This window comes from Alternaria dauci, chromosome 1 (assembly GCF_042100115.1).
Source record: "Alternaria dauci strain A2016 chromosome 1, whole genome shotgun sequence".
NCBI lineage: Eukaryota > Fungi > Ascomycota > Dothideomycetes > Pleosporales > Pleosporaceae > Alternaria > Alternaria dauci.
This window is the reverse complement of record NC_091272.1, coordinates 1,067,231-1,095,094: the sequence shown is the minus strand read 5'-3', so window position 1 is coordinate 1,095,094 and position 27,864 is coordinate 1,067,231. Positions and strand designations below refer to the sequence as shown.

The window sequence follows — 27,864 nt, the reverse complement described above, 5'->3', positions numbered from 1 at the left end:
ATCATACAAGATACATAGGAAAGTCGGAAGTGTAGTGGCAGTTGCGCCGGTACGGCCGTACCCCTCGCTAGGCTGCATCTAGCCAGTAGCTACGGGCCAACCTGAAGAGCCTAGTCCTGGTGACTGAAGCTAACAGCCTGCAAGATGCAGAAGCGCTACACCATTACTCACTCTATTGCTGCGCACATGGTACCAGTAGGTGCGTACCACAAGTTCTGTTGGTAGAGCAGGTCGTGACGTTGATGGCGCTTTGTTCTCCGTCATACATTTCGATGATGCATTCGTTTTCGACTGTCGTCTTCGTTGCATGAGCTCATGGCTATAAAACCTCCATAAACCACTATCATGTCAGACATCCAGAGAGCAGATTGCCAACGCCTTCCACTCCATCTACACCTTAACGACTCCAAGAGCGTTCGTATCTTCCAGACCTTCACCAGGTTGCTGCAGCAAAGCGGATAGCAAATTCATCAATCACATACCAATCTCCTTGAAGGAATTTCGACAATGCAAGACGTCGACTACTCCGCTACGACCGCGCTCGTGACCGGTGGCTCCTCCGGAATCGGCCGTGCGATTGCAAAAGAGCTTGTCAAGAGAGGCGTCCGTCGACTCATTCTTGTCGCTCAGAACGAAGAAAGACTGGCCGAAACAGTCAGCGACATTGAAGGATCCACACCTGGAACGACTGTGCGCACGATCAAAACCGATCTGAGCCAGCGAGAAGGCCCTGAGAATGTACAGAAGCAAGTTCAAGAGTGGGGGTGGACAGTCGATCTGCTTGTGAACAACGCGGGTTTCGCCAGAAAGTACTATTTCGCACGTAACCCTGAGACTGATACCTCGTTGGCTACTGTCGATCTCATGGTTCGCGCCGTCGTCGACCTAAGCCTCCGATTCATGCCAGAGATGATCAAGCAAGGCAAAGGTGGCGTCTTGAATGTTGGATCTACTGCCGGGTACCAGGCAGTCCCATACACGGCAATGTATGCGGCTAGCAAATCGTTCCTCATGTCATTCTCCCAAGCGATCCACCAAGAAAATCTTGAGACTGGCGTCCGAGTAGCTTGTGTCGTTCCAGGTATCACTCAGACCAACCTCGACGGCAAGGGGCATGGCGAAACTCGAGGCGCCATCGACAAATTCGGCATCTCTCAGCCTGAGGATGTAGCGAAGGTTGCGGTGGACGTATATGAGAACAACGAATCTGCTCGTGTAGTTGGCTGGAACAATACGATACAATCAACCCTCTTCAGCTTGATTCCGGAGTCTATTACCAGTGGCCTTATCGCTTCGGCGCGAGGACCGCCAGAGGAGAAGTGAGTTCAAGTAATGTAGGACACGGATAGGTGGCTCAATGAGTACGCAAAGTCTTCATGCAACAGATTAGTTTCAGATTCGAACAATACAATGAACACCTTATAGCAGTTTCAGCATCTCAAACACCATAGTGAAGATTCACTTTCTCATAGACAAATTCAACTTATGAGAAGTGAGTGGCTCGGCAACGAGTTTGAAACGTATACTCAAAAACATTGAAGGATGACCTGTAGCACAACAGGTAGGTCTGAATATATATCGAGACTGTTATTGAAGAAGTTGATTGATCCTACTGGATGGACAGGACTATAATTGTTTGTACACAGCAATGGAGTTCTTGTCCATGCTACGCTGGCCATTGAATTACACACTCGTGTCACTGAACACGTGTGAAGGCCCATGTAGGTATGTTCTCTTCGGAACTTCCCTCCAACTCATGATATTTCTTTGGAAATCTACTTTCCGTAGCTTTATTGCCACAGCCCTTTATACGCGATCATTGCGGAAGGCAGTATACTTCGCACATCATGGCGTTAGCGATACTCCCTATCATCATTGTCAGTTTTGTAGTCATCGTAGCATTATTTGGCACGTACTACGTCTATCAGGGATACAAGCGAGTGCGGTTCGCAGTACCAGACGTGGAGCGCACTCGCCATGTCGAAAATTCCGAGCATTTCAAACAAAGCCCAATCCAACCCTACGATTTCGACCCTCCACACCAGCATTACCAGAGCAGCCCGTGGTACGGTTCCGAGAATGTGACTCCCACACATGTCGCGCCGGTCGCGAAGGCACTTCCACGTATCTCTGAGATCGAGTACACAGGAGGTGAGGGTCTCGTTAGCCTACCTGGCCGGGTCTTCTTATCTTCCGAGGATGTCAAAGGAAAGAAGAGAGAAGGAAAGGAACTAGATCAGTTCCAAACGCAACACCTAAACGCAGGAAGTATGGGGAACTCTACAAAAGAAGGGTACGGCAACTCGATAATAGATCCGCCTGAGTTAGTTTCCCCAAAGCCTGTGAGAACAGTAGCGCGGAATCATCCAAAGACTGAGCCTGCAACCACCGCATACGACCCTGCGCAGACAGTAGTGGCGGACATATGGGACAAGATCAACAAAGGCGAGCTGCAGCCCTCGCGACGTAAGGCAGAGAAGAAGCAGCCAAAGTCACTGGTCGCACCAACATCGGAAGCGCTTCGAGACCCTACAGAATTCGAAAACGATCTTTTGGAGGATAGCGACCTAGGTAGCAGTGCCAAAGAATGGGCTAGGGCAAGAGTTTCATCTGCTTATATCAAGAAACTACCAAGTAAGAGGGACTCTTTCGATAGCACGATCACAGCCGTCGATGCAAATAATGTCGATATTGAAAGGCCAGTGTCATATGTCAAGCGCAAACAAAGTATAGACACCAATGCCATCAAGCCATCGCAACCGCTGGATCGAGCAGCTGAGGCACGCCGCAAGATCCTTGAGGCTAAAGAGCAGATGGCGGACAGGAAGAAGCGGGAGGAGGAAGAACGTCAAGCAGAAGAGCGGAGACAGGCAGAAGAGCAAAACCAGCGGATTGCAGAACAACAGAAACTGTCAGAGGAAAAGAAACGACAGAAGGGTAAAGAAAGAGCTCGCTCATTGACAGAGGCGACCAAGACCGAAGACGAAGACCGCTGCGATGCGAATAGTTCTCGATCTCGAAGATCTTCTACTGGCCGAAAATCCGATTCATTTACCGAGTCGAGACGGACACGAAAGAGTCTTGAGAAGCCTCCCACGCGGTCTTTCAAGCGGGCGTATACCTTCGCTAATGATGCGACTTTACTTACCAAAGACTCTATAACGGAGAAGAAGCCCGGTGGTGGTCGTGGTAACACGGCTAGGAGTATGAGTATGAATGACCAGGAACGACCAGACTTCAATGCGACAATGACTTCAATTGCGGAAGGCACCGGTACTGATGATGATGAGCGAGACGTGGACTATGAAAGAACAAGAAAGGCCGCAAACCCATTCTCTGACAGACACTCAGGACGTTCGGATGGCTCCAGATCTTCAGCATCTTCGGGCTATCGTTATAAGTACAACAACGGAAGACCTGGCTCGAGAGATATCCCGGAAAACCCATTCGCTTCTTCTCACGATGCCCAAGCATCTTTTGCGCCAGCTCAAAGAACCTCGGGCTTGTCTAGCATCGAGAGCCGGTCTCAAGCCCAGCGACGCTCAAACGCTTCCAGCAACGACAGCCGACTCAGCTCAGACAGTCGTCTGAGTTGCAGCTATCCCGAACGTAACAATAGTAGATCTAGTGCTCAGTTCCGTGCCTCCGCGGATAGCCAGAGTAGTAAGCATTCAACAGCTGATCGTGAAAAGCCCGGACGCAAGTCCTCCCTTGCATCTCGTACACTCGGAAAACTTGGTCGCAAGTCTTCCCATTCTGACAAGAAGAAGGATAGTGACTCCACGGGTTCGACGCAGGTTTGGGAGCATGACGGACCGGGGCTGAGAGGGAAAGCCATGGAGTTTGTTGCCGAGCCGGAGGAGATGTCAGAGTCGGACGACGGATATGAAGACTCCAGACGTCCAAACGAAGAGACTGAGGATGGTGTGAGGATGCGTGGTGGTGCGAGCGAGAAGACGGTGGAGTCAGGGAATGAAAGTGAGGCTGGCGCGGAAAAGGATGGCGACAGCGATGCTGGCGAAGATGCGTACTCTGATAACGACCACTCTGAAGACGAAAATTCAGAAAATGAGGATTCTGAAAGCGATGATGACACAGAGGAACAGGACTCCTCTGAAGATGAGGTTCCAGAGGAAAATGCCTCAGAAGACGAACATTCCGAGTCTGACGTCTCCAGCGACGAAGTTTCTGATGCCGGTACATTGGACGACGAATCTGGAGGCGAAAGATCGGATGATGAGCATGAGCAGACTTTATTGCAGAAGTCAGTTGAGAGTGTCTCAGCAAGGACCGTGGGTTAGGTCAAGTCATGAGGTTTTCTTGTGTCTCGCTGGTACGACCTTCTGTTGTGTTTTGTGTTATATATTCATGACCTGGTCTTATGGTCTCGATACCTGTGTTAGCGTCTTCCGTATTGTGCATAAGCACACTTCGACCCATGAACAAAACTTTCTTGAAGCATCGTGATTCCCATCTTGCATGGCCCATTTTCGTTCTAGACAGCATCGTCCACTGCACCGGGCGGTCCGCCAGCAACGCCCGCTGGTCCGAAAGTACCGCGATGACTATGACTGGCTTTCATGCCCTCCGCATCTTCGTCATCATCACCATCTTCAAAGGTAGCTTCCGACATGAACGGACTCTTGGCACGGATCTGGCGGCCCTTGATCAGCAGTACCACCGGCACCAGACTCAGTGCCAATCCAACGAAGCCAAGTAAGCTGCCTGCCCAGCCAAAACCGAGGTTCTGGAAAAGCGAGTAGGACGCCAGAGGCAGAAAGGCGCCAAACAAATTGCGGCCAAGAGATGCGGCGGAAAGCGCGGAAGCAGCGTACTTCTCGTAAGCATCGGTGAGGTAGTTGACTACCCCCATGTAGATGGAGTAGATACCTACGCCCACCATACAGATTCCTATTGCAGGAACAATCCAATGAATAGACGGTCTGCACGTCCATCCATAGACGAAAAGACCAGCAGTGAAGAGCAGCGAGCCAGGAATACTGGTGTATAAACGGCCTTCTGGGATCGGCTTTCCAGGACGTTCTTGGTTTTTAGACGCGGTTCGAAGATACAGCCAATCCTGTATCGGATTGATGAGTGTGCCAATGAGCGCTCCGACAGTTATGGCGAGTTGAATCATACCTAAAGGTACGTGTACGAAATCAGCACATGTCTCACAACCAGTTCGTGCAGGGACATTTCTTACCAGTCTGGAAGGTATCAAAACCATAGCTTGCACTGAAAGTTTGCACGACCGAGGAAAAGAATAGAAACAGGATACCCCAGGCGAAACTGATCCATAACGTGAAGAAAGTGACGACGGGCTCGGTGAGCAACATCTTTGTGGGTCGCATGAAAGAAACCTTGAGTAAGCTGGCTATCGAAGGCTTTTCGAGCTCAGACTCGGCATAGACTTCGCGGCCCGTGTCTCTACGAATCTTCTGGGCGCGCTTCTTCAGGATGACGTCGCCACGGGTCTCCTTGAGAATAATGTAGAAAACGGGAATCAGAGCGGCGTTGTAGATGATTTGGATGTAGTAGATCCTTTACATATGTCAGCGATGTGAATCAAGCACGGTGAAATACACACCAGCGCCACGGAGATTGCAGTCCAGTGGAAGGATAGCCAATCTGTACAATCGCACTACCAATAAACGGCCCTAGAGCGATACCAGCGACAGACGTGAATCCAAAGATGGACATGGGTAAACTTCGAGCCTTGTCGCCTTTCCACACATCACTAATGCTGCCGCCGACAATGTTGATGGAAACCGATGACGCGCCACCGCCGAAGAATCGGGTGATGACGAGCGTCGCGAAGTTGTCGGCAAAGGCAGAGCCGAACAGGAACAACTCGAAAACGATGTATGCAATCTTTTTATTGTCAGAGTTGCTTGTTGTCCGTCGTTGTTGCAATGACTTACGAAGTAGCCAGGCATACGGCCAGTGTTCTCGGTCAATGGTACGAATAGAAGTGGGAAAAGAGCAGCACCCATGTTCCAGCTGCACGTTGCCCAGTAGAGGTTCGGAAAAGGTTCATTCTGGACGCTGAAGCGACTTGCCATCCATTCATTACCAGCACCATAGGATCCAGCCGGGAGACCTGTCAAGATGGAGATGAAGCAGACCGTGATTGTCAAGAACCACTTGTACTTGGTAGACCAGTTGAACCTAGGTTTGATCAGCGCTTGTTCCAGTCATGGGGCAATGTACGCACGGGTTCTCGGGATCTCGAGGGCCATTCCAGGTGTGAAGCTCAACCTTCTTTCCATCCTTCATGCGTATAGGCGCTTTCCTCTTACGCTGGGGTAGAGATGCACTGTCTTAGGGACGTTAGCAAGGTCGGTTACAAACCCATGGCGGACATACCATACCTTTGTCTTCATGGAGTGATGAGAGATCTGACATGATTTATAACTGGCTGCTAAAATACTACTAGACCATGGAGTGGACGAAGTTTGAGACGTGGTTGGAGTGAAGTGAAGGTTGTTGCATTAACAAAGTACAACAGCATGATGATCATGAAAAGTGATATCATAGCACAGTAGCTACAGTTTTTTGGCCGTGTGACAACGTCCGCCATCGGACCGGACCTCAAACCGTTGGAATCAGTGGAACGCGATGACGTTGGCGTGAACATATCGTGAAACTTACCATGGCGTGGGAAGATCGCCCGCTAACTGACGCAAGGCGTGGAGGAGCCAAGAGAAGACTAGTGGATCTTCTACCCCAATTGTTGATCCATCGTTGATTACCGATAACGAATAGGCCGGTCGTTCTGCTCTTCGGTCGCCGCCATCTCGGCGAGATTGCACAGGACGGTGCAAGAGCAATGCCGTCTTGATATGGAAGGTGACATCATTGCAACCGTTCAGTCTTTAACCGTTGACATGAAGTTCTATCACGGGCTTGTAACCGCAGCGTTCAACGCTCTCAAACATTTTCGCATTGCTATCAGCATCACAACCTTTGAGAGTCTTGGCGCCAGCTCAGAACATCTCGTGAGCAAGATAGTGCAAGACGAATTGGTGCTTGAATCTTGTTTACACATACGCGAGTTAGTGCAGCGTGCAGCAAGCATGCGGAGGCATGGCTTCCAATAATGCTCTCGTGTGTAGCGTCACGTGAGCGCGCGATGGGTTTCGCGACGATTTGGATAAGCACCTGACCTGCCAATGGCCCGAGCGTGTGGCCACACTCAATGCGTCCCGAGGCTGGCATTCCTGTGATGGATCGAGCTGAGTCGTGGGCACATGGGCGTTGGCGTACATGTACATCAGACGGTGTACAAAGTAGGTACGCGCGATACTCGGACTGGCTGCTCAGGTCAACAGACGACACGGCCAGGGGTGCCTCTGCTAATAACCATTGCAAGATTGCGGGAGTAAATGTATTAGTCGCATATATATGGTACTTGGTAAGCAAGCACGGGCGGCCGTTCTTCGCTGTTTTCTATTGGATTCGATCATGTTCTACTCGATTGGAAATGTAGACGACGAGCGTGGAGCGAGGCCGACGTCGGGTGGCAGAATAATGAGGGCGCGCAGAATGAATAGGATAATCCTAGAGAGGGGGAGAATCGGATGGATGCAATTGTCAAAATGGAAAGGTCACTGAGAGGTGGATGGCAGTGGAAGTTGGAATGGCAGTGTCGCGTGGTGCCAAGGGTTTTGCCATCGGGGCTATCGGAGAAGCTTGGGCGGTGATGATGTCGAGATTCGGAAGTCGCTGAGCAATTCATACGCCGCCACTACAATCTGTCATTCTTCATTGTACATTGCACAAACTTGTTCTTAGACTTTGTGGGTGGTACGCGAGTGCTGCATGACCCTGCGTGCATTCCTTCCATTCTTTGTATAGTATTACCGTTACCCACGCCCACATAGCCTCCAATCAGCATCATGTTCCAGAGCCAGAGTTTGCCATGGCGGGCAGCCCTCCGCCAGGCTTCGCGCTCAAATGCCAGGAATATCACTACCAGAGCCTCATCGCGACACCTCCCCGCCCAATGCACAGCATCTCTGGTCGCGAGACAACGCGCACGATGCTCCTCGCCGCCCGCCGCACTCTTCGCATACCGCACCTTCTCCACGTCTCTGAGTAGGCGGAAGGAGGACGATTCAAAGGCGCCACCGGAGCCGCTAGAGAAGACCAAGGAGGAAGAAACGGAGGAATCTAAGAAGCTCAAGGAGCAGCAAAGAGCACAAGAGCTCGAGGGCAAGAGCGATGCGCCCGAGCCAATACCCCCAAGAGCGAGTTCTGGACGAGGCAGCGCAGCAGGGGGAAGTGGCTCAGGCGGTGATGGCGGTGGCAAGAAACGAAAGGGCGCCGAGAGAGGGCTCGTCAAGCCCTCGATACCCGACGTCTATCCTCAAGTCATGGCGATACCGCTCGTCAAGCGGCCTCTATTCCCCGGGTTCTATAAGGCTATCACCATCAGGGATAGGGAGGTCGGACAGGCGATTGCTGACATGGTCAAGCGAGGACAGCCTTATATTGGTGCCTTTATGTTCAAGGACGATGCTGCCGACAAGGACGTCATCCATGACCCCAGCGAGGTATACGACGTCGGCACCTTCTGCCAGGTCACGAGCGCATTCCCTGTAAGCGGCGCCGACGATAACTTTGCCATGACTTGCGTTCTCTACCCGCACCGCCGCATCAGGATGACTGGGCTCAAATCGCCACCCCAAGCGAAGGAGGAGCCATCAGTGGCTGAGAGCACACTGGCCGAGAGTGCGGATACCCCGGAGTCAGAGGCAGCTGCACCGCAGAACAAGGGAGATGTTGTTGCTAGCTTCGAGGAGGCAACAGAGGAGGCCAAGGCAGCTCAGGGAGCGCTGGTGCCCACCATTCTCAAGGGTCGCAACGTCAGCATTGCCGATGTTGAGAACATGGTCGAGGAGCCTTTCGATCTGAAGACCAACAAGACAATTCAGGTATTGGTCAACGAGATCGTCAACACCTTCAAGGGCGTTGCACTGCTTAACCCGCTGTTCCGTGATCATGTGTCGACCTTCTCGGTTCACACCACTATGAATGTTGGCGAGGATCCCGTCAAGCTTGCTGACTTTGCCGCTGCGGTTGCACAAGCTGAGTCACACGAACTCCAGGACGCACTTGAAGAGATGGATATCGAGAAGCGTCTTAGCAAGGCGTTGGAGGTACTCAAGAAGGAACTCATCAGTGCCGAATTGCAAAAAAAGGTCGCCGACGATGTTAATGCCAGAGTCACAAAGAAGCACCGCGAATACATGTTGATGGAGCAGATGAAGGGCATCAAGCGAGAGCTTGGTATCGAATCGGATGGCAAGGACAAGCTGATTGAGAAGTTCAACGAGAAGGCCAACAAGCTCGCTATGCCTGAAGCCGTACGCAAGGTCTTTGAAGAGGAGATGAGCAAGCTGCAAGGGCTCGAGCCGAACGGATCAGAGTTCAATGTCACCCGCAACTACCTCGACTGGCTCACACAGCTACCCTGGGGTCTGCGCAGCGCGGAGAATTTCGGTATCCAGCATGCGCGAGAAGTCTTGGACGAGGATCATCACGGCCTAAAGGACGTCAAGGACCGCATTCTCGAGTTTATCGCAGTCGGAAAATTGCGCGGCACCGTTGAAGGAAAGATTCTTTGCTTGGTTGGCCCACCAGGTGTGGGTAAGACGTCGATCGGAAAGTCCATTGCTCGCGCTCTGAACCGCCAGTACTACCGCTTCAGTGTTGGTGGCATGTACGACGTAGCAGAGATCAAGGGTCACCGGAGGACGTACGTCGGTGCGCTACCTGGACGCATCATCCAAGCTCTCAAGAAATGTCAGACGGAGAACCCGCTTGTCTTGATCGATGAAGTCGACAAGATCGGACGCAACAGCAACCACGGTGACCCAGCATCAGCCCTGCTCGAGCTGCTCGACCCGGAGCAGAACAATAGTTTCTTGGACCATTACCTGGATGTACCTGTCGATCTGTCAAAGGTTCTGTTCGTATGCACAGCAAACATGGATGAGACGATCCCGCAACCACTGCTCGACCGTATGGAAGTGATCCGATTATCCGGCTATGTTTCAGACGAGAAGATCGCCATTGCCGAAAAGTACCTGTCACCCGCAGCGAAGGACATGAGCGGACTGAAGGACGCTGATGTTGTTCTTGAGAACGATGCAATTGTTGAACTCATCAACAAGTACTGTCGCGAGTCGGGTGTCCGAAACCTTAAGAAACACATCGAAAAGGTATACCGCAAGGCAGCCTTGAAGATCGTCACCGACGTGGGTGAAGATGCACTGCCAGAAGCTGCAGCGCTCACTGAGGAGGGCAAGGCTGCGCAGAAAGAATCGGATAAGGACAAGAGCGATCCCAAAGAGACTCCACAGAACATCGAAGAGCAGACAACAGAAAAGCCACGCGTTGCGCTCAAGATCCCAGACTCTGTTCACGTTTCCATCACCAAGGACAACCTGAAGGATTACGTCGGGCCCGCCATCTTCACTTCAGATCGCCTCTACGACTTCACGCCACCTGGTGTTACTATGGGTCTAGCATGGACGTCAATGGGTGGCTCCGCCCTCTACATTGAGTCCATCCTTCAGAACGCGCTCTCAGCATCATCAACACCCGGTCTTGAGCGCAGTGGATCCCTTCGAGACGTCATGAAGGAGTCGACGAGCGTAGCGTACTCGTTCGCCAAGAGCATTCTTGCCCGCGAATTCCCCAAGAACAAGTTCTTCGAGCACGCCAGGATACATCTCCACTGCCCCGAAGGCGGTACACCAAAAGACGGACCAAGCGCTGGTATCACCATGGCGACCAGCATGCTCAGTCTGGCACTCGATAAGAAGATCAGGGATGATGTCGCCATGACCGGTGAGTTGACTCTTACCGGTAAGGTGCTGAGGATTGGCGGACTACGCGAAAAGACTGTCGCTGCACGGAGAGCGGGCGCAAAGACGGTCATCTTCCCACACGACAACATGAGCGACTGGCTTGAACTGCCTGAGGTATGTTTCCCCTGTCCTAATGACCAACAGTGCATCTGCTAACATATCACAGAACATCAAGGAAGGCATAGAAGGCCGTCCCGTACAATGGTACAAGGAAGTATTTGACATTGTCTTCCCAGACCTGGACAAGGACGCCGCGAACAAGATGTGGGAGAAGGAACTCAAATCCAAGAAGGGCGACCGCAAGAAGCGTGAGCAGAAGAAGAAGGAAGAGGAAGAGGAAGAGTCTGGTGAGGACGACGACTGAGCAAGTCGCCTCCAGAACGGGATATGTGTAAGATATAGCGAATAGCGAGCTCAGGAGCGCAACGCATTTTGGGCGTTTTTTTGCATAAGCATTGGCTACAGCGCCATTACGATTCAACTGCATTGATAATGAATGATAACAATTCTCTCTTCTCAACGTGTGGACCAGCATCGAAAGATGGTCGTGGTGATTGATAATCAGGACTTGTGAGCGGATAGGAAGAAAGCGTATCCAGCATGATCCCTTCTGTCCTCTTCCGCTTTGCAAAATCCCGCCAGTGGAACGGTCCGTACCTAGCCATTCGTGTCAGTCAGTCACTCTGTTGTTCACACATGAATGTTCTCACCTTCGACTGCCGTCGCACGCAATTTATTTTTTTCAACGGCACTAGCATCATTTGAGCTACTTATCCAGGGTCTCGACCGTTCGCTGGCGGCGTCTCAGGTACCTAGATACGTACCGATGATGTGTTTTTCCCAACCCCTCGTGGGTTTTTCCGTACACAGCTCTCGTGCATGAACCCCACCATGCCACCATGCGTGGCAGGGGATCGTGGGATACTGCGCATATCTGCCACGGGAAAGTTTTCGTGACGGCTACACCATGTAATCATTATCAATCGAGTCTTCCTCGGCTCCAGAAATGTTGAATTTCAAGAATGCCGCGATATGCTCAGCGCACTTGCATGTGAGAGTAGGTAATGCGCGATACGATCTGTGACGCGGCGACCTACCTAATGCCACATGTTCGAAAGCCACATTTTTGAAACGGCGGAGCTAAAGAATGACAGGGAGAATATGTATGCCAACAACGCTTCAGCGGCGTTTTGCTGGTAGTGCATGTGGTTGTTGTTTCAGCGCCTTACGCGCAGCTCTTGTGCGTTAGTCGTTCGACTCCTTCGGCTGGTGCATGAACCACATTGACGTGTCAACGGGCGCCTTGTGTCTATGTATGTACTATGTATGAAGAAAGGGACAACGCATACTGCGAACTGGAGGGAACGAATCATAGTCAGGGGGTGGGAAGAAGCTGAAGTCGTCGTCAGACTTTTTTTGCGGTGGAAGCTTCACTTTTGTTTTTGGTTCAGATTGTCAAAGTCGGCGGCATGGCGCGATCCAGTCAAGTGGATGAGGGACCTGGTTGTTGTATCAGGGCCGCAAAGAAAGAAAAGGTGTTTAAAAAACGCAAAGGGGGGTTGGGTGAGGCGCATGTCACGGTGTAGGTCCCTTTGTCAATGCTCTGATGCTTCGCCATACGCCGCGTCCACAAGTTGTTGGGAACACGGCTGGAACCACGACACCAGTGAAGGATCGAGATACATTAGCGAGCGACATCCCTCCGACGTGCAGCAGCAGCTTTACTCGAAGCTTGCCGGAAGCGACTCTGTGCGACAGGTTGAGTGGGGCGGTTCGTGTACTCATTGCGACGACGGAGTACACTCCCGCAAGTACCATGAGGTGCAGTAGCTGCCCTTGTCTGCGCGTGGACTAATGTATGCAGGCCCAAATGAGGGGTTTTGCTCATATCGTGATTTGAAGGAATTGATGAGGGGCGGCGGTGGGTGGACCCAGGGTGGACGAAGCGACCAACACCTGGGCGTAATATACTGGGAATTTTTTTCTTTCAGGGTTGAAGAGGGAGAGGAGGGTGGTTGAGGAGGCAATAGAGCAAGATGCGACGGTGAGATGTGTGTGACTCTCACCGCAGGTTGGTAGAGTGGCTGTCACACGCGGCCAGGAACCAATCAGTATGTCATCGGTGCTATGTCACGGCGGGACCCAGGGCGCATTCGTGCCTGATTTGACGAGAGAAGGACCAGATTCGGGTTTTTGTTGCTGCGGAAGCTGCAGGCAGAGGGCCTTTTCTGTCCAATGTAGTGTTGGCGCTTGACCGCCAGCTGTACAGAAGATACATGGCCTAACAAAGGGGCCGGCTGCACAGCGCAAAATTTGTTCTCTCTCTGATCTTCTGAATATTATTCTTTCCCGACACTCCCTTCCTTTCCCCGCTTCTCTTTTGCTCGTGAGACTTGGGACCGAAGGCTCTGGGCGTGTGTGAGGTGCCGACACCTCGCCTCTGCAATATTTGATTTGCTGCATTTTGCCTGGGATACGCTAACGCCGTGTCCGACCGTTCGCCCGCCTGCGAAGGTTGGGCCTTAGCTGAGCTGATTGGTCAGACGCCCCCCAGCCTCAGTCGCATTCATCCCATCTTACTTGGGACGACTCATCATCGCACATTGCATCGCGTCGCCGTCGTCGCCCGCCTCGACTCGCATACCGACGTCAGCCTGCCCCCAGTAGCCCTACTGCCTGCTCCTCTGCTGAGCCTCACCCCCAACGACGCAGCTCGTCAGCCGCCGCCTGTTTGCCAGTCTGTCGTAGAGTTAGGCGCCAACAGCTGCGCATGTTGCTTGGGCGTCAACAGTAGACCAAAGGCGGTACTTTCGTCACTACCACGGAGATTGTCGTGCAGAATTTTCTGCAGCCGTCGAACTCTGCGAGGCAAGTGGCGTGGCACGGAGCATGAAGTAGATCCATGGACGCAGGAAGCCACAGTTACACACGACCGCGACACAGCATGCAGCCGGCGCCAAATCGATAGCATCCGTCCAATCCACCCGAATCCGACCAGGACGCTCCCCGCAGCGCACCCACACGGCACCCCGCGCCTGCCTGCATTGCTCCTTCCTCCCCACCGCGAAGGCTGGCCGAGGGGGTTCTGAACAAGGCTGGGAGAGCCGAGCGTGACTACTAGAAGATGCCGCTGCTATCACCCGACAATGGCGACTCGAGCAGGAGTGCCAGCCGGCAGCGCGCGCGAACCGAAGTTGCTGAGCACAGGAGCATGTGGGACCGCCTCAACTTCCAGAAGATTGGCTCCTGGCTGAAGAAGGACGAGCACACTCCGCCGCCCTCGCCCACAAAGTTTGCCAAGCAGGCTGCTGCTGGTGCCAGCAAAGAGAACAAGGAGGACAAGAAGGAGATGACAAGGCCGCACTCGAGTGGCGGGCTGCTGGGCAGGAGAGGCAGCAAGAAGGTCATCCCGGGGCTGCCTAGGCCCCTGACTTTCAAGCGCATGCAGAGCGAGAAGAGAGACAAGCTGCTCGAGGTACCTGAGACCGAACCACGGCGAGCCGTGTCCGAGGACCGCAAGAGTTCCGTCCCCTCGAAGCGAAACCCCTCGCCGCCTCCAATGTCCGTGCCGTCCATGTCTGCCCCCGACCTCCTGAGTCCGCATGAGAGCAACGGGGAGAAGGAAAAAGAGTCGTTGCGAGAGATGGACTCACTGCGGGGAGTCAAGTCGTTCCGGGACGAGTCATTGCGAGAAATGGACTCGCTGCGAGAGGCGTCGTTGCGAGCGGCCGAGTCATTCGCAGATATAAAACGTGGGGAACGCACAATTGGCGGAGGACCGGACTCCAACATACCGGCAGGCGCACGGCAGGTGGACTACGGCATAGAAGAACCTGAAGACTACATGTCTGCCGGCGAAATGTCCACAGCCGAAGGGCCGCCTCCAGTAGAGAGGCCGCCGCCCCTGCCAATGGATGTAGCCGATGCCTACTCGGAACACGGCTCGCACCGCTCAGGCTCATTAATTGACGATGAACAATTACAACTGGAGCTCGAGGCAAAATGGATCCTGAACCTGAGCATGCACTTCCGAGACATGTCGGATCGTGAAAAGTTCTTCGTTACCTTCGCCGAGCAGCCAAACAAATGGAGGAGGGTAACAGTATCGTGCGACTACCGACACCTGGAGCCCGACTCCCTCGAGGCCGATCTCAAGACGCTACACTACCAGCGCGACAAGAGCTCACGCATATACGAAGCGATCCGTGACTCCCTGGCGAGCGTCAATTTCTACGATACTGTCACAAACCTCAAGCTCGAAACAACAGACGGCCAACTCCATGTGCACGTTACTGAGGATGTTAATGAGATCATCCCGTACCCAGCCACGTCAGCAATTGAACATCTAGACTGCAAGCACTTCCGGGAGAACGCAGTCTCCTTCGACTCCCACATCTCAGGCTTTGTATACAAGGTCACGGTCAACAACAGGACATACATTAAGAAGGAGATTCCCGGCCCAGATGCAGTCGAAGAGTTTCTGTATGAGATTAATGCTTTGGTCAGCGTGCAAGAATCCCAATCAGTCATCAGATTCGAAGGTGTTATAGTTGACGAGCAGAACGAGCGCATCAAAGGCCTGCTAATCAGCTACGCCGAGCAAGGCGCGTTGGTGGACATGATCTACGACTGCAAGACGACAGGCCATCTTTACTGGGAGCGCCGCGAACGATGGGCACGACAGATCATCCAGGGTTTATCCGAGATCCACGAAGCCGGTTTTGTGCAAGGGGATTTTACCCTCTCCAACATCGTTATAGACAACGACGACAATGCGAAAATCATTGACATCAACCGTCGTGGCTGTCCTGTCGGCTGGGAACCACCTGAGCTAGCCAAGCTGATCGAAAGTGGACAGCGGATATCGATATACATCGGTGTCAAGTCGGATCTCTACCAACTCGGTATGGTGCTGTGGGCGCTAGCAGAACAGCACGACGAGCCGGAGCGCCAGCAAAAACCACTGACCCGCACACTCGATCGACCAAACAGTGACGTTCCAGTGTACTTTCGCGACATCATCAGAGCCTGCCTTAGTGACTTGCCTCGAGCGAGACCATCAGCAGCCAACCTTCTCAAAATGTTCCCCGAGGATACACTAGATAGAGACTTCAAGCCCAAGGCTGCTATCAGAAACAGTGCCTCCACGCACAGAAGCGACAAGGAGTACATCGACCCCAGGACGGCAGTTGATCTTGAAGACATATCGCAACACCGCCGCCACTCAAGACAGCAGTCGTCGTTCGAGGAGATTCACGTGTCACATACGGAGTATCCCGCATCTTCTGGCTCGTATATCATTCCCAATAACGGCTCTGATCGTGGACGCTCCCCCGGTCCTTTGAGCATCGGCGACAGGACCGGACGGAGTGAATACTCGCCTTATCCCGCACATCGATCCGTCATGTCACTCGACGACTCTGAGCTCGAGAACGAGCTTGCAAGTCTGCCAGCCAGTCGAGAGACGAGATGGGAGCAAATTTACATCGATGGTGATACCAAACTTGTCCAGAGAGGATGCGCCGACCTCGACGTCCACGACTTTACCACACAGGAGCCGAAAGACATACACATCACCGGGGCTCCAGGTGATATGGAAAATTCGTTTCTCGGTAGCAGATCAGATGATCATACTCCTCTGAGGGTCTCCTTTGTTAGTGGGCTCCAGCCAACTGAGCCGCATTCCATGGAAAGCAGTCTACAAGAATCATCTGACCGAGGTCGCGATCGAGAGATAGAGAACAAGGCTTCCTTTAGTAGTCGAGTGCATGAGCTATCACAAGGGCCGCCAGATCACACCCCCTCGGAGCTAGATGCTACGCCAGACTACTACGAGGGTCGACAGTTTCACATACCTGACTCTGCCGTGCTCGCCAATCTAGAATACGACGTTGCCATGGACTCTTCCGCCTCCAACACTGCACCCCCATCACGGGTCAGCACTGGCTTCTCTGTCTTCGACCGCCCGGAACCCTCGCGGAGAACTGGAGTGGGTTTCTCAATGGCGCAAGGATACCGTATGCCACTGCATCAAGACTCCGGCTTTGGGGAGCCCGAGCGGAGATCATTCGACAGCGAGCGGATGCGCCAAAGTATTGAGAGTATCAAGGATCTGAACTTCTCCAGTGAAGACGAGGCAAGAATCGACGAGCGGCTATGGGACGAGAAAATTGGCCCAGTGTTTGGCGATGGTGTCCGTGGAGCTGAGCTAGAGATCAAGCCAGAGCCCATGCCCATATTCACCATCCCAGCATCGCCGCAGAAGAAAGAGAAGCAGAAACAGGCGCACACGTCGATGCCACCTCCACCGATACCTAGTGTCGGACCGTCAAACGTACTGAAGGTTGAAGATGTCCAAGACAAAGCTCTGGAAGAGAAGAACTCGAATACCACCATCCGACCAGCCAGTATCCGTACTCCAGTCTCCCAAAACATAGGCCCCAAACCCGTGGATTCCATGGACGTTGTTTCAACTGAAGCCAAACAAGCTCCAAAGAAAGCATCTAAGAAAGCAAGCACTGTCGGCTCATCATCCAAGAATAAGCTGTCACGGAAAGCTTCACACCACGACCCCTTACTCGATGACTACATGTCACCCGCCGAAGAATCTGACGAGGACGAAGATGAAAAACATCGCGCATCGAACGATCTCTCTGCATACCTCTCTCAGTCCATTTCCTTTTAACCACTCCATCCATTTTTCTATGCGCAAACATGAGAAACAGAAGAAGACTTTACGTCTCGGTTCGCAAGGACCAAAAGTTTGACATTGAGAGCGATCATTCGTTACTCCTTTCTATTATATCAAGTCACACGGTTTGGTTACTTTGCCATTCGTTCCATCTGTCTTCATACCAAGTTTAGTATCATTTTAATTCCTCTCTGTGTGTCTATCCGTTCGTTCTCAACTCCTTCTTTTAGGTTTTCATTTAGCGTTTTGTGGGTCTTCATGTTTGAGCGAGCGTTTGTGTTTTGGTCGACTGGCGTTAGTACGTGCGGTTGTGTCGTGGTTCATGTCATAATGGACGATTCGGAGCTTCTTTGGGAAATTGCGGTAAAGAACAGGTTGTGAACATCTCCCATTTCAGGCGTTTTTTTGAAGGTTAGGTTAATTAAGAGCGGGGATACCAGGTCGATTTTAGCATTTGGCAGCATGGTATGGATGGGCATTTCGGAGAATTATATTGCATTCATCTCCTTGATCTAGTCGTTCTTCACATGCAAATATGGTTCGAGTCTACTGCTAATATCTCTGGCGATGACGTACATTGTGACACAAACTCAAGCTCAAAAATGAGGAGAACCCATGACGATAGTCGAGTGAAATGGTGCAGTCGTCGGTCTAGTCAGAACGCACTGATGTCGGCCGGGTAGGCACCAGTGGTAGAGCGGAGTTGCCTGTGCGGGCAGACTACATCGCGATCGAGTCAACGAATCCCTCTCTCCTATTTAACCGCCTTTACGATTCATCCGTTGGACGTATGGTCACGACTTGTGTACACCCTATTGTTCGCAACCAACGCGACCATATCTGGACTGGTTCACAAGACATCCAAAACTCACCCCCCTCCCCTTCCCCTATTTCCCTCTCTCCCTTACTCCATATACGGACCCGTAACTACAACATGGCGAAGGCACCACAAGGACTATTCAAGCTCCCAAATGAGCTTCTCCGCGAGATCGCTACACTTCTCGGCCCTGCCTACCTCCGGCGCCTCAGTCAAGTCAACCACCGGCTTCTCAACTTTGCCCTCGATCATTCTCGACCCCATGTCAGCAGACTCGCCGCTCTACCCGATGATGTCGTACTGAGGATCGCTGCAAGCTTGGATGACAGAGGTCAAAGCCGACTCGCACGAACAAGTCATCGATTCTATTCTCTTATCATGGACCTCATCCTGCGCGAGGAGGTTCGCCTGGGGAAGACCCGCCTGATGGCCTTGGCTGTGGGGAAAGGAAGGATAGGACTGGCAAGAAGACTATTGCAGAGGGGTGCGGATGCGAACGCGTCGATTTATCTGCAGCCAGGCCTCACTAGGGACCACACTCGCGGCCAAGTCGGCTATAAGTGCGGAAGATATATGTGCTGGAGACCGCCTTTATCAGTCGCTACACATCACCGTAATGTAGAGATGGTCAAGTTGCTCCTGCATTTTGGCGCAGACGTGCACGCATCGTTTTCAAAGAACCATACTTGCGGTTGCTTGATAGAATCTACGCGCTTTTCTACGTCACTTTTGGTTGCAGTGTATTACGGTTATGAAGACCTAGTCAAACTGCTCCTACAAGCTGGCGCGAGTCCAATTTTCCGGGATTACTCCTGCTTCCAAGATAACGTTTGCATACTTTCTTCAGCCATAAGCAAGCGACATGAGCATATCGTGTTGCTGCTTTTGCAAGCTCTGGACGCTACCAACGAACTTGGCGAGCCGGTTATCAAAGACCTCTTCAAAATAGCTTCCAAAAAAGATTTCCGATCACTTTCCACCGAAGTGATTCGAGAACACGAGCATGTCATTCTACGCCGGTTACCGCCTGTGGAGTCAATCGAGGAACACCCGGAACGCGATATCGCAGCGATCATGGAACTAGCGGTGGCTGGAAAGCTCGTCAAGATTGTCGAGTATCTCGCTCAACTGAGAACAAAGCTACACATGAAACAGGCCATTTCCCTTGATTCAGCACTATACAACATCATCTCTTACGATACCTGCATAGGCGAGATCCGCAAGAGGGAGCTGCACCAAGAGGTCTACCAAATCGTCGATATTCTGCTAGCCCAAGGTGCCAATCCTGATGCATTTGAACATATGGGGTCTGCTCGAGACCTGGCGTCGACTCATCCAGATCCTAGAGTGAAGAATAGATTCTTACACGCAGCACGCCCAAAGCAGCATTCTAAAGAGTTGTCTTCGCAGGTGGGACGGTCATGGGTCACTCCGTCGCAGGCCTTGCCGACACGTACCCCGAAGCGAGCAAAACGATTGCGCCAGGCCCCTCGAGTGAACTTGTGGGATTATGTAAAGTCTCACAATGGGCAAGAACAATCTGGAAATCAGGAGAGCGATGTGGCAGCTGTTCTAGAGAGCAACGACAATGGTACAGGTGGTGGTCAAGTGACAAGTGTTTCGACTTCAGCCTCAACAAATGCAGTCGACGCCTCCGGAGACCATGCAGGCCTACAGCCAGATCTACCATCTCCTCTAGCCTCGTCCTCACCACATGATGGTTCAAAGGTGCCCGAGGTTCTTCCACCGAAAAGGGTATGGGGCGAGGTTCGTTCCGCGACTACACCTGCTACAGCACAGGCAAAGACAAGTCAAGATGATGAATTTCCAGTCTTATTATGGAAATACCAGACGGATACGGCCGACATGAACAGCAGCAGCAAGGCTAGTACTTCACTCAAGGGCAAGGCTGACGCTGAGGCAAGTGACACCAAGCAGACGCAGAAGAGCGGAAAGTCGCTCAAGGGGAAGAAGAAGTGGGAGAAGCTAGTCCTTTCTTAGCTTTCATTCTGGCTTCAGGAGGAGCTTTCTTATGAATTGTGTTTTAACAACTATTCCTGGAGGTAATTACTAGTGGATGCCCAGGCCACATGACATGTTTCATACAGGTACAAGAGCAAGGACTATGAAGGTTCTACCTGTGGACATTACTTGTATCTACTGAAATACTACATTCTCAACCATCTTCTAAACCCTATGCATATCCAAACGTGCGCCTCCAACTACACATCAAGCTCTTGAACATTCAGATACTCATACAGATTAAAAGGCGACGACCTTCATACCACGCTTCACAGGCATATCGGCCATCTCAGCGCGCCGGCGAGTGGAAGCGGTCAGGAAACCAGCGGGGTACTCAACGACAGCGTCTCCGGCGTCAGGGGCTGGTACTGGTACTGGTGCTGCAGGAGCTGCAGGCTGGCCATTTTGCTCTTCAGCAGGGACTGGCTCTGCGTCAGCAGCGTCCTCCTGCTGGTCTTCTTGCTGGTCTTCCTCCTGGTCACCCTCCTGGTCGTCTTCTTCAGCTTCGTCATCTTCAGCCTCATCCTCTTCATCCTCGTCTTGCTGGTCAGCTTGCTCTTGCTCCGCCTTCTTTTCCTCCTCTTCCTGCTTCTTCCTCTCTTCGTCTGCGGCTTGGGCGTCAGCCTCTTCCTTCTGCTTGGCCTCTTCCTCGGCTTTCTTCTGTTCCTCAGCGGCCTTCTTTTCCTCCTCTTTAGCCTTCTTGTCCGCTTCCTCTTGCGCCTTCTTCTCCTCTTCAGCTGCTTTCTTGTCGGCTTCTTCTTGCTGCTTGGCCTGCTCCTCAGCCGCCTTCTTTTCTTCCTCGGCCTTCTTCTTCTCTTCCTCAGCGGCGCCGGGCGCTTCAGTGGCTGCAGGCTCAGTAGCATTTGCAGTGGATGAAGCGACCAGCATGGTCGAATTTGCAGCCTCGCCCATCACCAAAGAGAAGCTCTCAGTGACCGTAGGCGCTGGTGGTGCTGGGTGGGTTATGGTCGCATTATCGGCCGCAGGGGCTTCGGGAACGACAGTGACTGCAGCAGGAGGGGGTTTGGTGTGTTCTGGCGGTGCCTGAGTCTCCTGAGCCGGCATTTCAGCTGCTGGCGGCATCTCGGCAGGTGGAGGTGGTGGGGCAATGGAATGCTCTGGTGCTGCTTGAGTTGTGTGCGCGGGCATCTCAACTGGAGGAGGCATCTCAGCAGCAGGGGGAGGTGGTGGCATGGGATGTTCAGTGACCACAGGAGCCGCAGTCTCTTCGACCATGGTTGTAGTCTCTGGCGCAACAGTTTCGTGAGTAATGGCTTCGGCCGTAGTTGTTGCCACAACTTCCTCGGTGGTAGTAGCTGCTGCCGAAATACTGGCCAACTCCTGGGAAACGTGCATGGCCTCCATAGCATCCGCCGAGGCCTTGTGGGCAGCATCCTTAGCCTTCTCTGACGCAACATGCATGGACTCCATGGCATCTGCAGAGGCCTTGTGAGCGGAGGCCTTGGCTTGCTCAGAGGCTACATGCATGGCTTCCATGGCAGCGGCAGCCTCTTGATGGGCTTTTTCTTCTGCTTCGGCCTTGGCTTGGTGCTCAGCCTCCATCTTTGCTGCCGCTTCTTGGTGGGCTTTCTCCTTGGCCTCCGCTTCAGCTACGTGCATTGACTCCATAGCGTCAGCGGCAGCTTTAGCAGGATCAACTGCTGGGGCGGGAGCAGCCTCGCCCAGATGTTCAGTGCGCGCCACAACCCGGGATGGAATGTCGATATTAACACGGGCAGCCAGCTTTGCGTTCCTGGGGAGAGGACCAGCAGCGATGGTGGCTGCCGAGAGGAGCGTAAGAAGCGGGTATATAGTCTTCATTATGGGCGTTTGGGTTGATCTAGAAGGACAGTAATGGAACTTGAGTCTTCGTTATTACAATGAGAAAAGAGAGAATGAAGAGCTCAGCTCAATAAATTAAACACTAGTGCACGGCACTTTGAAGAAAAGAAGGTGGTTGTTTGAAGACGACTTGATGAAGAGCAGGCAGAATTTGTTAGGTTTGGGACTTTGCGATATATGTACCCTGACCGGCTCACACGGCATGGGTAAGATTCAGACCGTACCCCTAGAAGCAAACACATCATCTGGAGCAGTTCCATAGTTGGTGGTGTTTGATTGATTGCCGGTATTGTTTTCGCCTTGTCGAGGATGCCTTCAGGCGGCTAGGCAGGGCAACGACGACACTGTTCCCCCACCTCTCTCGAACACTTACAGCCGTCGAGACAGCATTAACAGTGCTTGGCGTAGACGTTACCTGGCCAGATCCATGTGCGTGGTAAGGCGCAGGACGCAAGAGACCAATTAGATTCGTGGAGGAAGAGAAAGAAGCATCAAAGCCTGGATCCGCCCGTTAAAGTCTTGGCCTGACAGGAACCGTCGGAGAGTATGTAGCAAGTCAGGCTGCAGGAGTAATGCAGTGTTGAGGCTCGCTTCATCAGCGGGGATGCATATATGCATGTTCGGGATGTGATGCGGACAATGTTTCAGCGGCCCAATACAGAGTAGTGCCTGAATATTATGGCAGCCATGAGCCTCAGGCCCAAGCCACAACGACCACCAGAGGCCGAGATGATGTCAAAATGATAAGGGAACTGTTTGAACGTTCGCGCAACCGAGGGCAACTGAGGGTGCGGTTGCAGGATCTGCAGTCGGGGGTCTCTTGGTTTCATGCTACACCAGGCTCCGGGTGCAACATGATCCGAAATCGAGATGGAAGTTGTGACTTCATAAACATCCAGTTTCTTCATAAAGGACAGGAATGTACGATAAACTGAAGTACCCAACAAAGCCAAGTGTATGCTGTAGCCAAAGGGGCAATGATGCAAGCACGAAAACGCCCGTCAACGATTCCTGGCGACGCGTGGGTAAGTCGGAGACTTTTTGACACGACAACGTTCGCGGGACGAATGCCACGCGTGCTTATGTTCGTTGTGTGGTGAGCGATCGGTGAGCGTCAACTTGGTTGGTTCAGGATGGTAAGTCAAATGAAAACCAGCTCCATCTTTACGGAACCCTCCAAAGAGGTATTGCTCAACGCTCCCAGGACGAACATGTGAAGGCCGTCCTGGCGAAATACGGTGAAGACACACGTTGAGATGGTGTGTTGTATGCTCGGGTTCCGTAAAAAAACGCCATGGCTGAAATGTGGCTGTCCGGACTCGGTAGGAGGATTGACCGGCGGGTTTAGACGATGCTTATTGCTGGCGCTTTACCGCCTTTGCGCGCCAAGCACATCCGCTTCAATTCAGGCCCCTTCTAATAAAGTCAAGCGAGAGCCTGAAAACTGGCTGTCGTTGTCAACATGTTCGCTGAAGTTTCCTCGCGCTCAGGGGCTCCGGCGCGGCTACCCAGCGGGTCAGTACGGAGGGAAGAGTGACCATCCGAGTCCGAGACGGACTGCAGCGACAGCATCATCACAACATCAAGTAGTGCTATCCGCCTGGATCCGCTGAGCTGCCAAGGCAGGCAGTAGAGTGGCAGTGTTGAGGCACCGAGTGCGGTATAGCAAGTACGGTGTCTTGTAAGGGCGGGCGTGTTGAAATGAAATATCATGGCATGGCATAAGATCTGGGGCAGCCAACCGGGTTAGGCCATGATTAGGCGAGCACTTGGTTGGACGCTCCCTGCTTCCTTTCTTTCTTTGCAGGACGGTGTACGGCTCAACTGCGCCCCGATGAGATGAGAAATTGACGTCACAATGCCTGGTGCCTAATGCAAGCCTGTGTGATTATAGCAATGGCATGCAATGGCGCCAGCAAACCTCAGTGTTGGTCGCGTGCGCAGCCAGCGATGAGCACGCGACACTCGGACGGATAGAAGCGATGATGGGGGAGAGGCATCGGCACCAGATGGGCCAAAGAGAGAGACGATGGGTGGAAGCGTGTGCCTCAGCGGCCTGCGCGCCGCAGCGAAAGTCCAAGCCGCTAAGAGCTGAAAAAGTGGGACTTTGATACGCAGTACGCACGCTTTGATCAGGACGTCTGACCTCCTTTGCCGGAACTCGGGCTTCAACGCGAAACTTCTAGGCAAGCACCATCATAGGTCCGCTAAGCATCGAGTGCAGCAAGCCGTCACCCGTCGACTCTCCACTTTTGGTCTTGAACCCTTTCCCCTCCTTTGTTTCTTGTCACTCCTTTACCTGTGTTGTCGACATACCTCGGGCCAGACGACCACGCTCCGCGCGTATCCGGGAGAAAACAGAGCCGACAACTGCACCTCGCGAAGGACCACTTGGACCAGTATACTCTATCCCACGACTATCAACAGCCAGCATCCGGCAGATCCCTTGACCGACACGGCTCCGAACTTGCACGCACGCGATACAACATGGCAAACTCGACCCTGCCAGACAACGACCAATGGAACAGCAAACCCGCGTGGAAGCTGCCAGGATGGTGCGAACCAGTTGTATGTACCCCGAACCGCACCCGAGTTTTCAGAGTATGGCATACTGACAGGGTCCTGCGAACAGATGGTCGCCAGTATCCTTTTCTTCGCCATGTTCATAACACGAAAACGCGACTACAAGATCTTCGGTCGATCATCACAGCGGACCGGCTATCTTGACAACACCCCCAACGAATCCACAGACCGCCTTCTGCAATCAGACAGCGACAGCGACTTTGACGAGATCAGCGCGACCAAGAACCCAAACGCTCCCAAAGTCCGCAGCATCCTCTGGTGGAGGGTCACAACACCAAACACATCGCGTTTCCGAAACAATGTACACAGTCGCATCCTGCAGCGCTTCCCATTCTTGATTGAGATGTTTTACTGGGTCATCAACTATGCATTCTACCGCATGACCGCCGTTGCATCAGCCAAGCTCTTCGCCGGGCGCGGAATTTGGGACGTGGCACAGGAACATGGAATCGCAGTACTCGAAGCGGAACAATATGGTTTCTTGAGTTTTCTATTCCCCGTCCGGGAAAGAGATGTACAGCAGTGGTTCATGCATGGACACCAAGACGCGCTTACCGTGCTGAACAAGTGCTATGCCCTGATCCACATTCCGGGAACAGTTGGGTAAGTTTCCTGCTGAAGACCGTGTCGCATGTCCGCTAATTTCTTCAAGCTTCATCTGCTGGTACTACTACGTCGCACCGTCCTTTGACACCTTTGCCATCGCCCGCCGAACCCTTACCCTGACCAACTTCTGCGCTTTCATGACTTTTGTTGTATACCCATGCATGCCACCGCGACTTCTACCTACCGAATACGGCTTCCTCGACACTGTCCGCCACGACGACGCACAAAGTGTATGGATGAGCGGCAAGTTTGTCAACCAGCTTGCAGCCATGCCATCGATGCACTTTGGCTACTCTTTCTGCATTGGTATGACCCTCATCTACCACTCCGGTCTTTTCCGCCGCACCTTGGAACAGGGCGAAGTTCGCAAGAACGCATTCTGGAAGATCTTCTACCTACTTCTAGGAGTTGGATACCCTTCCTTCATCCTGACGGTCATTGTTGCTACGGCCAACCACTACTTCATGGACGCGCTGGTGGCCACCTGCTTCGTCTTCCTTTCCTTCCTCTGCAACAAGTTCTTCTACGTCTTCATCCCGCTTGAGGACCTTCTACTTTACGTTATCCGGGCGGACAAACCCGTTCCCACGACCGGCGATCGCTTCCACGAGAAGGGTGGCCGTCTGTAGTCTGACGGACCGACTACTTTTCCTTAGCCTTTGGCTCCGGTTGCGAACATTGTTCACTTTAATCTCGTCGCATTTATGGAGCATAGCATTATCGGCGGCGTTGGTTAGAGCATCTGCAAATTTCACCCGTCGCAATTGGATATCACGCAAGCAGCGATGTTGTATGTACATATTTTAGATCTGAATCTAGATTATCTCTATTGTACGCCCTGTCGTTGCTATGGCGTTGGTGCTGACACCTTTGTGCGATGCCGGCCAACGCCAGCCAAGACCTGTTCCTGCGTTAGCGTGGAGGGAGCTCTGAGACGCTTACAAGCTCCCAAGAAGCTTCTCCCAGCCATGTCCACCTAACACTCTCTGAATTGTTCCACGCGCTTTGACACGCGTTTCTTGTATAGCGCTTTCGCCTTTGCACGCTATCCGCTGTTCGCGATTCATACTACGTGCTGTGTGCTGACATTGACATTGCGCATAGCTATCTCCGAGCTCCGAACAGCTTCACTCGCTTCCACACTCTTCCCTTCGTTATCGCATACATAAACTCACAATCGCTATGGCGGACATCGAGCAGCAGACGCCAATTGACGGCACGCCCGTCGAAGATATTGAGATGGAGGGTGCAGGTGACGCCGAAGCTGGCGCTGGCGAGACAACACTCTTGCCTGAGATTGAGCCAAAGACGCCCAAGCTGGTTCTCTTTGCTGAGTAAGTCATGCTCGTATACATGTCTTGGGGCTGGGGGATCGGGTGGCAGTTTGGCAAAAGCGGGGGCGCATTGTTTGCGCCCATGAGGCTTGACAGCCACAAGGCAGCTGGAGATGATGCGCGCAACCACTGCCTCAGCTTTGCGGAATCGTGACACCTTCCTTGTATCCATCAAGGCAAGCGATATACAATATGAATGCGCAGCTAACACGCGACCAGTCTTATGAAGAGCCCGATCGTCGAGGTCATTGTGGGATCCGGAGACGACCGGACTACATACTCGGCACATGAGGCAGTTCTCGTCAAGTCGCTAGAGTTTGCCAAACAAGTTGAGAAGTTTGCGCCAGGAGGGGTACGCTACCAGGTCCTCACTCGGTCAGATGTCGCTTACTGACAATCTTCAGCCTCGCCAGATCGTCTACACAGACTGTGACATCGATGCCATGGGCTCAGTAGTCGAATACCTCTACACCGGCGAGTACTTCCCGAAGAAAACATCGGCCGCACGCGACGCACCCCTCGAGAAGGACCCGCGCCAACCGTCCACTGACAACGAAGGCTTGGGTCTTCTTGTCCACGCACGCATCTACACCCTCGCAGACCGTCTCCAACTCCCAGAGTTGAAGTCCCTCGCACACTCAAAGATCCACCGCACAGCCTCGACGGCAAAGGGCGAGCTCGCATACGCACGCTACGTATACAAGGAGTCCAATCCCGAAGACGCGACAATCCGCAAGCCCGTGGCTGCTTTCTGGGCTACACGCAGCTACAGCCTGCGCCACGATGCGGAGCCAGAATTCAAGGCCATGTGTCTCGAGTTCCCGCAATTCTCGTACGACGTGCTCCAGCTCGTCTTGGACCAACAAGAGAAGAAGCGTGGTGGTGGTGATGATGGGCCGAGTCGAAGTGGGCCGAGCGTGGTTCCTGGAAGCACGAGGAAGAGGGTGAGAGTGAGTCAGGTGTAGATACGAGATTTAATTTTGCATCGTGCTTGATTCTTCTTACCGCCCTGGGAATGCTTTGTTGCTCTGCATATTGAGAATCTTTCTGATTTCTGTCGCAGCTCAGTCCGATGGTCCAGTTGCGTAG

At 52.7% G+C, this 27,864-nt stretch overlaps 8 protein-coding genes across 8 annotated transcripts; 6 read left to right on the top strand and 2 right to left on the bottom strand.

Annotated features, from left to right (window-relative positions):
- Nucleotides 1-507: 507 nt before the first annotated feature.
- ACET3X_000352 (uncharacterized protein) lies at nucleotides 508-1,323 on the top strand (the record flags this gene model as incomplete). The annotated part of the gene is made up of 1 exon (XM_069447638.1): nucleotides 508-1,323. The coding sequence occupies one exon, from the start codon at nucleotides 508-510 to the stop codon at nucleotides 1,321-1,323; it is 816 nt and encodes a 271-aa protein (XP_069310594.1).
- A 3,172-nt stretch (nucleotides 1,324-4,495) lies between these two features.
- On the bottom strand, nucleotides 4,496-6,408 carry ACET3X_000351 (uncharacterized protein; the record flags this gene model as incomplete). The annotated part of the gene is made up of 6 exons (XM_069447637.1): nucleotides 4,496-5,142; nucleotides 5,207-5,544; nucleotides 5,591-5,874; nucleotides 5,925-6,171; nucleotides 6,218-6,323; nucleotides 6,375-6,408. The coding sequence occupies 6 exons, from the start codon at nucleotides 6,406-6,408 to the stop codon at nucleotides 4,496-4,498; spliced, it is 1,656 nt and encodes a 551-aa protein (XP_069310593.1).
- Nucleotides 6,409-7,901: 1,493 nt separating this feature from the next.
- Nucleotides 7,902-11,244, top strand: ACET3X_000350 (uncharacterized protein; the record flags this gene model as incomplete). Its single annotated transcript, XM_069447636.1, has 2 exons — nucleotides 7,902-10,994; nucleotides 11,047-11,244. The coding sequence occupies 2 exons, from the start codon at nucleotides 7,902-7,904 to the stop codon at nucleotides 11,242-11,244; spliced, it is 3,291 nt and encodes a 1,096-aa protein (XP_069310592.1).
- Nucleotides 11,245-13,204: 1,960 nt separating this feature from the next.
- Nucleotides 13,205-18,070, top strand: ACET3X_000349 (uncharacterized protein). The gene has a single exon (XM_069447634.1). It carries the CDS (start codon nucleotides 14,005-14,007, stop codon nucleotides 17,563-17,565), a length of 3,561 nt encoding a protein of 1,186 aa, XP_069310591.1. The 5' UTR covers nucleotides 13,205-14,004; the 3' UTR covers nucleotides 17,566-18,070.
- Nucleotides 18,071-19,462: 1,392 nt separating this feature from the next.
- ACET3X_000348 (uncharacterized protein) lies at nucleotides 19,463-20,389 on the top strand (the record flags this gene model as incomplete). Its single annotated transcript, XM_069447633.1, has 1 exon — nucleotides 19,463-20,389. One exon carries the CDS (start codon nucleotides 19,463-19,465, stop codon nucleotides 20,387-20,389), a length of 927 nt encoding a protein of 308 aa, XP_069310590.1.
- Nucleotides 20,390-20,650: 261 nt separating this feature from the next.
- Nucleotides 20,651-22,231, bottom strand: ACET3X_000347 (uncharacterized protein; the record flags this gene model as incomplete). The annotated part of the gene is made up of 1 exon (XM_069447632.1): nucleotides 20,651-22,231. The coding sequence occupies one exon, from the start codon at nucleotides 22,229-22,231 to the stop codon at nucleotides 20,651-20,653; it is 1,581 nt and encodes a 526-aa protein (XP_069310589.1).
- Nucleotides 22,232-24,739: 2,508 nt separating this feature from the next.
- On the top strand, nucleotides 24,740-26,070 carry ACET3X_000346 (uncharacterized protein; the record flags this gene model as incomplete). The annotated part of the gene is made up of 3 exons (XM_069447631.1): nucleotides 24,740-24,820; nucleotides 24,885-25,438; nucleotides 25,488-26,070. 3 exons carry the CDS (start codon nucleotides 24,740-24,742, stop codon nucleotides 26,068-26,070), a joined length of 1,218 nt encoding a protein of 405 aa, XP_069310588.1.
- A 553-nt stretch (nucleotides 26,071-26,623) lies between these two features.
- ACET3X_000345 (uncharacterized protein) lies at nucleotides 26,624-27,864 on the top strand (the record flags this gene model as incomplete). The annotated part of the gene is made up of 4 exons (XM_069447630.1): nucleotides 26,624-26,775; nucleotides 26,995-27,127; nucleotides 27,180-27,681; nucleotides 27,839-27,864. The coding sequence occupies 4 exons, from the start codon at nucleotides 26,624-26,626 to the stop codon at nucleotides 27,862-27,864; spliced, it is 813 nt and encodes a 270-aa protein (XP_069310587.1).